This window comes from Myotis davidii, unplaced genomic scaffold, assembly GCF_000327345.1.
Source record: "Myotis davidii unplaced genomic scaffold, ASM32734v1 scaffold120, whole genome shotgun sequence".
NCBI lineage: Eukaryota > Metazoa > Chordata > Mammalia > Chiroptera > Vespertilionidae > Myotis > Myotis davidii.
Window position 1 is genome coordinate 3,426,082 of NW_006294778.1, and position 12,248 is coordinate 3,438,329.

General features: G+C 41.0%; 1 protein-coding gene across 1 annotated transcript in view; it reads left to right on the forward strand.

The window, feature by feature from the left end:
- Positions 1–12,248, forward strand: part of ALDH1L2 (aldehyde dehydrogenase 1 family member L2) — a 62,766-nt gene that overhangs the window by 34,987 nt on the left and 15,531 nt on the right. Inside the window, exons 13-21 of the mRNA XM_006769392.2 lie at positions 1,309–1,459; positions 2,500–2,570; positions 2,652–2,757; positions 2,979–3,066; positions 3,597–3,690; positions 5,351–5,447; positions 6,270–6,368; positions 9,100–9,265; positions 11,291–11,396. Of these exons, the coding sequence (XP_006769455.1) occupies positions 1,309–1,459; positions 2,500–2,570; positions 2,652–2,757; positions 2,979–3,066; positions 3,597–3,690; positions 5,351–5,447; positions 6,270–6,368; positions 9,100–9,265; positions 11,291–11,396 (978 nt within the window). The remainder of the gene's footprint in view (positions 1–1,308; positions 1,460–2,499; positions 2,571–2,651; positions 2,758–2,978; positions 3,067–3,596; positions 3,691–5,350; positions 5,448–6,269; positions 6,369–9,099; positions 9,266–11,290; positions 11,397–12,248) is intronic.

The window sequence follows — 12,248 nt, forward strand, 5'->3', positions numbered from 1 at the left end:
GAACCACAGCCCATCTGTGAGGCAGCCAGGGGATTCTAATTCCTGACCACTTTTGCCTCTAGTTCACCAGTCTTCTGGGAGTGCCGCCCATTGGACTCTCATTGGCCAAACCCAGCAAGAGGGGATGTAGTCTATGAAGGTCATCCTCCCAGGCCACAGAGCAGGGTGGAGAATGAATAACAGCCATAAATGGAGAATATTCAGCACCCTGTTATTTTCTTAAAATATATATAATTATTGTTATTTTCTTAATAATATATATATATATTATTGCTTTCAGAGAAGAAGGGAGAGGGAGAAAGAGATTGAAACACCAATGAGAGAGAATCATTAATCGGTTGTCTCCTGCACACCCACTACTGGAGATTGAGCCCACCACCTGGCATATGCCCCAACCAGGAATCAACTGTGACCTCCTGGTTCATAGGTCAGTGGTCAACCACTGAGCCACACCAGCCGGGTCCTGTGATTTTCAAAGATAAAAATTAAACCTCCTTTATGTGCAGGAAACAAAAGGAATGAAGGGAAATACTAAGGCCTGAAAGGGTATTATAAGTTGATAACAGTATGTCACGAATAAGTCAATTTGATCATAAATTAAGTTTTCTGCTTACCTAAGCCAAATAACTGGCCTTGATCAAAAGATCTCTTAGAGTAGGATCTGGAAGAAACACTGGGGTCGGGGGATTTCATGCCTGCCTTTGGAACAGTCCAGAGGGGAGACAGCTCAGACAACTACTATAGGAAAGCAAATAGCCAAAGTGAACAAAAAAGATGAATTTTTACTATTTCATAGTCATTAGACAGTCCTATAACTTATCTTCCCACAGAAATTGGACACCACACAGAAATCTGTTGTGGTGTCTGTAATTTGTTCCATCTATCTCTATCTTTTCCTTTTCAGTTAGTGTTAGAAATAATCCTGCACCAACCAGAAATCCTCATGTGTTCATGGATTGCGGGGTGTGGGTTGCACGCTAACATCTCCCTGTATGTTCATGAACTGTCCACAAGTCCACTGATTTCTATCATTGATCTCCTTGGCTCAGTCACTGTTCTACCTCTTGTACATTTATGAGGCAAATTGTATAGGCTTCCAACACCCTCTTCTTCTCTTGTAACTCTTGAAACAGATGATTTACGACATTATTTGTTTAATGTCTGTCTTCTTATAGTCTCCATGAGGACAAAGATCTGGTCCAGTTATTTTCACCTCTGAATTCTCAGCCCTTAGGAGGGTGCCTTATACAAAACAACATAGGGGTTCAATCAATATTGTTGGATGGATTTCTTTCACTGACCATACAGACTTGCAGACCTACTGGAAGAGAACCAAGAAGAGCTGGCAACCATTGAAGCCCTCGATTCTGGCGCAGTCTACACCTTGGCTCTCAAGACTCACATTGGAATGTCTGTGCAAACATTCAGATATTTTGCTGGCTGGTGTGACAAAATTCAGGTGAGCACAGATGTTGTCTCCGTATAGATCATTCTGAAAGGAAAAGGGATGGACATTTATTAGTTGGTAAGGACACTGTGTCAGGGCCACCCCTTATGTAGATTTTTGTCTCACTTTCAAGGAGTCCAAAGGCAGGCAGTCAGGTCTAGTATGTGATATAAAGATCCCCTCTCTCTCTGTGGGGCCATCCTTAGGACCCTGTGATCTTCACTCTTGGGATTGTCTCATAGTCTCATGATAGTCACTGCAGTGCCAGCCATTTCAGCAACATTCTGAGCAGGAAGAAGCAAGAAGTGGGAGGAACAGGAAAACAGGATGTGTGTGAGCTGTTCTCTTTCCCCTCTCAATGCCGTGTGCTTACATGTTCCATTGACCATCCCTGTCCTCTATGAGAACTGGGCAAGTTTCTTATCTGAGCATATCGCCGTCCCCATCATTACTAAGGAAAAAGGGGATAATGAATATATTGGGCAGGCAATTAACATTCTCTAGCATGCCAAGAAATTGGAATGGAGATGAATAAATTAGAATTACGTTTATTCTCCCGTGCCTGGATTCTTTCAAGAAATGAATAGAAGTTCCTTTCTCTTTTTTTCTTCTTCTTTTTTGTATATATTTTATTGATTTTCTACAGAGAAGAAGGGAGAGGGATAGAGAGTTAGAAACATCGATGAGAGAAATCGATCAGCTGCCTATTGCACACCCCCCACTGGAGATGTGCCCGCAACCAGGGTACATGCCCTTGACCGGAATCGAACCCGGGACCCTTGAGTCCGCAGGCCGACGCTCTATCCACTGAGCCAAACTGGTTCGGCAGAAGTTCTTTTCTTGATGTGGATATATTTCTTACCAACTGAACACTGTCTATTCCTGTAAGCTAGGCAAAACAAGAGAGGCAGACAGGAAACGGATTCTTCGAGATTACAGGGAACAAATGTTAAACCACCTATGATATCCTCAAGTCTCTCATCTATTCTGAAACAGGTTAAATTTACTCATTTCAAAGAGTAAAATAAGCATCCACCTCCTTTGTGCCTTAGGGTTCTACCATCCCTATCAACCAGGCCCGTCCAAATCGCAATCTGACCTTCACCAAGAAGGAGCCACTTGGGTAAGGCAAGGGAAGCAAGCGTCTCTGAGTGACTGATGCTGCTTCAAGACAACCAAGGGTGTCGGCTTTCTTCCTCCGCAGTGTCTGTGCCATTATCATCCCCTGGAATTACCCGCTGATGATGCTGGCGTGGAAGAGCGCCGCCTGTCTCGCAGCAGGCAACACCTTAGTGCTCAAGCCAGCGCAGGTAAGACGCCAGGGGCTGGCTGCCACAGCCCCTCCTCTCCTGTCTACTTAACATCAGAGACATGCATTCTTTGTACCAGTCTTGCAACTTTGCTGTAATTATGCCCAAATAAAAGAAAACAACAAAATGAGCCCTTGTGCGGCCATAGGTGAAAAACTCGGGACTGATCTAAGGGCCAGGACAGAGTCTGAAGAAGGTCATTGCTGTCTGCTTCTGCTCAGGTCACGCCCTTGACTGCTCTGAAGTTTGCAGAGCTCTCTGTTAAAGCTGGCTTTCCCAAGGGGGTAATCAACATCATTCCGGGCTCAGGTAAGCCACCAAAAGACCCTTTCACTCTAGTTAATGAATGGTACAGGGGTAGCTGAGTGGCTGTTTTCCCACTGGAGTCTGTCCTGGATTATAACTGTATTAAACCTAAACACTGTTTACCAAACAGTTAACTTAAGGATAAATATACTGACCATGCCCTAAAGTCTTAAAATGGAAACATAATGGTGCATGAGTAAGGTGGTGGGGGTTTGGGGGCGGGCGGCAGAAATAGTACAGCATTGTAAAACTACCCTAAGGTGGCCCATTTCAATTTTTAAAAACTATTTTGGAAGTTTGCAAACAACAACAAGGCTTTCCCATTTTTATTTTTTATTTTTTGGCAGGGGAGGGGGGATGACAATTGCATGGAGGACATTATTTACATTTTTGTCAGTTTATAATTAATACAGAAAATGTAAAACTAAGATTCAAATGAGAGGTTAGAAATCTCCTTCACTGAATTCAAAGCCACCCTGGCCATCAGAGCGTGACCAATGTTTGAAATCACGTTTGATTCCCTAATTCTACAGGTGGCGTGGCAGGACAACGGCTCTCTGAACATCCTGACATCCGCAAACTTGGTTTCACTGGTTCCACTCCTATTGGCAAACAGATCATGAGGAGGTATTGGTTTCAATATGTCGGTTTGTTGTAGATGCTGCCAAACCAGGTTTTTGGTTTAGCTTTTGCTTCTTGGAATAGGGTGCTTTGGGAGGAAGAAAAATCACATCAGATTAAGAAGAGAAATCTACTTATCACTGCAGGGCATTGACCTGTGTGAGTGTAATAAAATACCTTCCAAAGTGGAAAAGCCCACAGTCAATAAAACTAGAGCCATAGTGAAATTCTACACCCAACTGGCAGCTTTAACAATCCAGCACAAAATATTTTCTGTACTAGATCTGTGGCCCAAATTGTTTTTGGAGCATAAGTAAGAAACCAAAAAGACATATAAATGACAAATCTGGATGATTAATAAAATAAATTTCTAAAAAGCAGTAACATTGTTTTTTTAAAAAAAATTACAAATAATCTCCTGGACTAGTGTGGCTCGGTTGCTTGAGTATCATCTTATGCTGGCTCCATTCCGGGTCAGGGCACATACCCAGGTTGTGGGTTTGAACCCCGGTCCCTGGTCTAGGTGTATGCAGGGGGAAACCACTTGATGTTTCTCTTTCACATTGATATTTCTCTCTCTCTCTCTCTCCCTCTCTCCCTTCTTCTTTCTCTAACAAAAATCAATAACATTTTTAAAAATTAAAAATAAAATTTTCAAATAATCTGCCCAGCCAGTGTTGCTCAGTGGTTGAGTATCGACCTAGGAACCAGGAGGTCACTGTTCAATTCCTTGTCAGGGCACATGCCCGGGTTGCGGGCTCGATCCCCAGTAGGAGGGGTGCAGGAGGCAGCCAGTTGATGATTTGCTCTCCTCCTCGATGTGTCCATTTCTCTCTTTCCATTCCTCTATCTGAAATCAATAAAAACATATTTTTTAAAATTTTTTAATTGCAATGAAGCTAAATGTTAAAAATAAAGCAATGGTTAAAGGAAGTCAACATAACAGAATACTGTGCACTCATGTTCATGGAACATTTTAATAACAGTGAGAAGTGTTGTTAAAATGGTAAATGGAAAGGAAAATAAGCTATAAATTGTATATATTGGGTGATCCCCAACGATGTTAAATAAGGCAAAGGCTATGGTTGGGCACAGACCAGGAAAAACTTTATCAAAATGGTAAAAAAAAAAAAAAAAAAAGTAATTGAGCCATGGAATTGATTTCTTTCCCTTCTTTCTGCATTTCTTTAAAATTTAAAAATGTTTTAAATAGTGCTTCTGCAAGAAAGGGAAAATAAACAATTTACTTCTAAAAATCTATATTTATGTATTTTTTTCCAATGCTCCAGGAATCTGGTTTGAGGCTAAATTCCTTACCAGGCCTTTATGTAACCAAAATTAGTATACCTAAATAACCTGAATTTACCTATAAGGATCGCTAGTCATTTCCACAGAATTTAAAACGAAAAGTTCATTATGGAAAATTTCTCATATATTCAAAGCACAAGAATAGGATAATGAACTTCCATGTGCTCACCACCCAGCTTCAACAATTATCACCATTCAACCATTCATGTTTTGTCTTTGCATAAGTTTCTGAGGCTCAATTATGTTTTCCATGTCAAGTGGTAATTTATGGTGGAAGGCGCGCGCGAGAGAGAGAGACAAAGAGAGAGAGAGAGAGAGAGAGAGACTAAATGCTCATTTCTCATTTATTTTTCTCTAGTGCTGCAAGCAACTTAAAGAAAGTTTCTCTTGAACTTGGTGGCAAATCCCCACTTATAATATTCAATGACTGTGAAATTGACAAAGCCGTGCGAATGGTAAGAGTGGGTCAAATCCAGCTAAATAAGTGCCTATTTCTAAAACACATTTCACCTCATTGCTTATCAGAAATCTTTTTTTTTCAAGTATACAATTTGTATTTATTTACAATACCCTATAAAAATGTAAATTTAGAAACTTTAATCTTTATTAATTAGAACCAAACAAAAAAGCACAGAGAAGAAGAAATACTAGTCAAGTAAGTATTCACTTGATCGGTGGTGAAGTGGTGAGGCAGGAGAGGTGCCCAGCGGAAATCAGTCATTGGATAATGGCAGAGGGAAGCTAGTAATGTCACTGGGAAGCTCACCAGAAATCTTAAAGTGAGATCTAGCCTTGTCTAGTCATTGTAGAAACTAGCCTCTTTATGCTTAGACTTTGGAACACTCAGAGCACTTTATTTTTAAAATAATTTGTCTCATTAAGGTGTTTTTAAAACATTCACGATTTATACAAACCAATGTAGAGATCTCAAAAGCAAAATCTGACATACAGGCATTACATTTAAATTTATAATCTAGACTTTCTTGCAACACAAAATCTGTTCCTTAGTGGTATGTCCTTACTTTTACACACTAATTTTTGTTAAGTGCTCATGGACCAAAGGAGGGAAAGGAGAAACAAAACCCCAAAAGGCAGGCTAGATCAAAGCGGGGTATCTTCAGCAGCACTCATCACCACCTAGGGCCATGGAGTCATGTTTGTCTGTGACCTCTCTGTTGCCTGCTGCCTTTCATAGCATATATTCTCAGACGCGCAATATTATTACAACCCCGACTTCCCAAGTAATGTTAACAATCTTTTCTCCTCTGCTGCCCAAGGGCATGGGAGCGGTATTTTTCAACAAAGGAGAGAACTGTATTGCAGCTGGGCGCTTGTTTGTGGAAGAATCCATCCACGATGAATTTGTGACAAGAGTGGTAAGGCGCCTTTAAGTTGGCTCCATGAGTCGAACAGAAATTGCTTAAACTCAAAAAGTATTTCTGAGACTTAGTGACTTTTTTAGGTGTGACAATAGTACTGCGCTTATATAGTTTTAGAAAACAATTCAGTCCTTATCTTTTCGAGCCACTTTGTGACATATTTATAGGTTCAATTATATGATGTCTAGACTTTGCTTGCCTCCTGCTCCCCAGGGGGGGAGGAAGTGAGAGGTGGAATAAATTGGCCATGAATTGGTAATTGTTGAAGTTGGGTGATGGGTACATGGAATTTTATTATATTATTTGTCTACTTTTATATGTGTTTATAATTTTTCATAGTAAAAAGTTATGGGTCTGTATAAACAAAACCCTTAAGAGCTGTTATTACCTATACCTGGCTCTGTATTTATAGTCTATTAGAACCATGACACTTGAGGTTTTTATAAACCCCTAAATTAACTATGAGAGATACACTGTTCAATCCTTACAAATCCTCAGTTCACAGTTAACAGGACAAATACCATATCCTTCATCAAGACAGATGAAAGAGAGAGAAAGGTCAATAGATAGACAGATGCCCACTATTGATTGGTCATGATTCTGTAAATATAGAATAAAAGTCATTTATAGAACTATTAAGATGAATTCTGTGACTAAAATAAATTCTAAACTAAACTACATTATATTATTACTAGAGGCCTGGTGCACAAAATTCCCACACTCGGGGGGGGGAGGGCGGTCGCTCAGCCTGGCCTGTGCCCTCTCGCAGTCCAGGAATCCTCAGGGGATGTCTGACTGCCAGATTAGGCCTACTCCCCGTGAAGAGCAGACCTAAGCTGGCAGTCAGACATCCTTAGCGCTGCCTCAGAGGTGGGAAAGGCTTCCGCCACCGGCTCTGTGCTCGCCAGCCATGAGCCTGGCTTCTGGCTGAGTGGCACTCCCCCTGTGGGAGTGCACTGAGCACCAGGGGGCAGCTCCTGCATTGAGCGTCTGCCCCCTGGTGGTCAGTGTGCTCCCCCTGTGGGAGTGCACTGACCACCAGGGGCAGCTCCTGCATTGAGCATCTGCTCCCTGGTGGTCAGTGCACAACATAGCAAGTGGTTGAGCAGCCTTAGCATATCATTACTGGATGACCGGACACTTAGCATATTAGGCTTTTATTATATAGGATGATGATAATAGTAATCATAAATTTTTTTTTATATTTGAGAAACCAGAACCCAGCTTTTTTTTTTCAGAGCCAATTCCCTGACCCCATCCCCAAGAGGCAAACATTCTTTCTTTATGAGAGTAGAAAACAAGGAAGTCAGATGGAGAGACACGATGTGGGCAGTGGCTGCCTCCTAAATATCCCTGCAATGCAATTTTGTGCCTCAGGAAAATAGTTATAGTACCACGTCATGGGTTTTCACAACTATAACTTGTTGAAATTTCAAATTCTGAGACCAGAAATGTTAAGGATTTACTATATCAATCCATCAACACACACGTTTTATACACATGCAATTTATATTCATCCACTCATTCATTCATTCACTCATTCATTCAACAGGTATCTCTTTGAGCACTTCCTGAGGGATTATTGCCAGGTCTAAATTCAAATTCATGGGCCTGTGGGGTCCCAGTTACTCCCATTCTTCCTTCCTACTAGAATTGGACTTAACATTAGAAAATGCAGAAATAGATTACGAAAATTGAGATGTACAAGAAGTGATTACAAAGACATGCCAGTGATGAACATCGTTCAATGAAGATGGTTTTTCATCGGAACAGTCTAGCAATTCCTCTGGCATGGCCGTGCCATGAGAATTTCACAAGGCCAGTCTGTCACACTTGGGGAGAGAAACAGAGATAACAATGTGGCCATTTGGAAATTCTTTTGTCATGAAGAGTGTAAGCACACTACATTTTTTAAAAAAAAATATGTTGTTATTGATTTCAGAGAGAGAAAGGGAAAGGAAGAGCTAGAAACATCAATGATGAGAATCATAGATGGGCTGCCTCCCCCACACCCACTACTGGGGATTGAGCCTGCAAAGTGCAATCGAAACTTCGTGGCCCATGCGCAGAAGTTGGTATTTTGTGGAAGAACCACACACAAGGGGCCAAAGAGCCACATGTGGCTCACGAGCCGCAGTTTGCCGACCACTGTACCTAGTTCATGGGTCGATACTCAACCACTGAGTCAGGCTGGCCAGCTGGCTGTGAGCACACTGTACTAATAAAAATTCCAAAACATCAGATTTACTGTTTTAATAGATTAACATTCAGGATAATTTTATTATTGCTGATGCTACAGATGTCCTCCATTTCCCTCCCCCATCCTTTGCCCACTTCCGCCCAGCCTCTGCTCCCCCTACCCCCGCCCCCAATCTTTATCACTCTGTTGTCTGTGTCCCTGAGTTATGCATATATGTTCTCAGGATCATTTTAAAATAGTATATGTAGCTATGTTCTGTTAAAACTCAGTAGTTAAGAGCTTAACAAAACTATAGTATTTGGTGGTTGTGTGCCCTTGGGCAAGTCACTTAACCTCTCTAAGCCTCCGTTTCTTCAGCTGTGAGACGGAAATAATAAATACCCATTTCTAATGCTGCTTTGAAGACGAAATGATGACAGATCTTTGAAAAGCTTCGTACAACACCCGCCACATAGTAGAAGCTCAGTCAAGGGCACCCATTATTATTATTAACAGTCCATTGTGTTTTGTGAACTGGGTGACATACAGGTGGAAGAAATTAAAAAGATGAAAATTGGTGATCCGCTTGACAGATCTACTGATCACGGGCCCCAGAATCATAAAGCACATCTGGAAAAGCTTCTTCAATACTGTGAAGCAGGCGTGAAAGAGGGGGCCACGCTGGTGTACGGGGGGAGACAAATTCCAAGGCCAGGTAAGACCACCTCCGGAGTTCACAGAGATGGGAGCAGCTTTTATAGCAACACCAGCTTGCCTCAAAAGTCAGAAGAATTAATTTGTAGCTCCTGCTTGGCCACTTATAAGCTGTGGCACCTTGGACAACACAGGTTTTCTGAACCTCCCATGTAAAATGGGATGAAATGTGCACATCCTGCTATATGAGGCTATGAAAATCCACTCATGAAATAGATGTGACGGGCCCTTAGCTGTACAGTAAGCAAAGGTAGTGGGCATCTGTGTTGCTCAGAGCTGCTGATCTTTCTTCCTGACACTGTGAGATGTCATCTTAGCCAGCAGAGCTGGGAACGAGTCATTCCTCTTGTCTGAAGCAGTACTTGTTACGGAAACACACGAATGGCTCACTGTTATGACACCCAAAAAAGAGAAAAAGACAAACAACTGCAAAAACTCATTTTTTACTCCTGTAGGTAGATTGTGTGCCAGCATCCTACCCTGAAAATTGGCAATTAAAAGGGAAAAAATTCAATATTTATCATGTGTTTCCTGTCTGAACTGAATTTCTGGATAACTGAGTAGGTGATAAAGGAGACTTTTTTATTTTTGCAAAAGGAACCCTGCTAAATAATCTAGAAAAATATAATAAAATAAAAAAAGTTACCATCCTGGCTGGTGTATTTCAGTGATTAGAGCATCCTCCCCTCCTCCACCCAACCCTACCCCTCCATCCCCTTATTTACCCCTGCACTGAAGGGTCGCAGGTTCAATTCCCAATCAAGGGCACGTACCTGGGTTGCAGGTTCAATCCCTGGCCCCAGTCAGGGTGAGTGCAGGAGGCAAGCAATTGATGAGTCTCTCACATCAATGTTTCTCTCTCTCTCTCCCTCTCTCTCTCCCTCTCTCTTTCTCTTTCTTTCTCCCTCCCTTCCAGTCTCTCTATAAATCAATGGAAAAAAATATTCTCAGTGAGGATTAACAAAAATCAATCAATCAATCACCAATTTGCTCTCCCTAATTGAATGAAATAATTGATTCAGGCAATGATCATCAGAGAGGCTAAAGTTACTAGGTAAAAGGTTGATAGGGACCTGAGCATTTGTAAGATACCAAAGTATCACCCCCAAGCTCGCTTGCCAGCAGAAGGAGAAAAGCACAACTTTGTAATGGAGGGGTCAGGTTGTCACCACTTAGAACCACTGGTCAATCTTAGCAGCCAGGGAGAGCAGGGCGACTGGATACGCTGTGTCTCCTATAAGACGCAATGGGCAACACCTCCTGTAAAGTATTCTTGCCCAAAACATTTAACCTGAACCTGATCATGCCTGTAGGTCAAATTTTCCATTTACGAGAAATATAGGGGCTAGAAGAACAAATTAAATACCATCCCAAGAAAGCAATGACAAATCTAAAATGCAAGGTATTCTATAGAACGAGTGACTTGGTCTGTTTAACACATCAATGGCATGAAAAATAAGGGGCAAGGATAAAGGGGAAACATTCTAAATTAAAGGACACAGGAGCTCTAATAACCTAATACAATGTGCAGGACTTATTTAAATCCTGAATTCAACAGGTCACTGTAACAAGAGCTTTCCGGACAATCAGAAACTGAAGTGTAAATTTTGAATAAGAAATTAGCATAAACTTGTTAGGTATAATAATGTATTGTGCAGTATGCAAGAAAATGTCCTTATTTTTTAGACTTGTACTGAAATACTTGGAGGTCAAAGTTGTAATCTTTGGAATTTCCTCTAAGATATTTCAGCAAGTAAAAAGTGAATCAAATACAGCAAATATAAATAAAGAATTATTTTACTATTCATGATACTATATTGTCTATTTGTACATATGTTTGAAATGTTTGTAATAAAGGCATTATAAATATAAGAACCTAGGAATGCTAATGCCAAATAGGAAAATGAAAGTTTTCTTGGTTTTACTGACCCAGAGGGAAGAAAAAGATGTGTAATATAATTAAATAAGAACTGTTCATTGAAGATCAACCTATAATTGACGTTCTTTTCCTCTGTTTTTCAAATAGGCTTTTTTATGGAACCAACTGTGTTCACAGATGTGGAAGACCACATGTACCTGGCCAAAGAGGAATCCTTTGGGCCTATTATGGTCATTTCTAAATTCCAAAATGGGTATGTTCTCTGGACATAATTTAACGAGTTTTGACTACATACATTGTGGGATTTTTATTGCTATTCTGCCATTGAGCTATATACAGAGCATAAAAATCAATGAACATGTAATTCTCTACTATAAAAATAGTTGACTTAAATATTGAGAAGAGAGTGCTAAATAATGATTGAAATATACTTTTGCTTCCTAAATTAATGCTGACATGGGACTTCAGCTGACTAAATTTTCGTTTTTGTACAGTTGACACTTGAAATGTCTCTGGAACAAGGTAAATTACTGAAAATAACAGAACCAGTTTCCACATTTACATTCCTGGGGAAGGCAGCATCTGTGAAATCTGATTTTGTCCAAAGAGGACTGCTGCCTTCCTAGGGGATTATGCCCTCAAAAGCCTTGCCGGGAGCCGTCCATCCTTGCTGTTTCAAGGGACCTGGCATATAGGCCTAGATAAGTCGCAGTTCTTATCCTCAAGGAGCTTACCATCTAATGGGAGACAGACCAGGAAATGAGCAATTAATCACAGAAGGCCAAAGGCAGGATTGTACAGTGGGCAAGCATCTGTCCTTGGCCCCACACCTGTCTACCTCTGTTGGCTTGGGCCAGTTATTTAATCACTCTGTGCCTCAGTTTCTTTACTTGCAAAATTGGGCTATTAATAGTATCTAATTTTGGGGGTCGTTCTAAAGATTAAATAAGTGAAGTGTTTGCTATTGGTGTATTGCCACTGTTATGCTTGTTATTATGCTAGGCCAGCGGTTCTCAACCTGTGGGTCATGACCCCTTTGGGGGTCGAACGACCCTTTCACAGGGGTCGCCTAAGACCATCGGAAAATACATATATAATTACATAT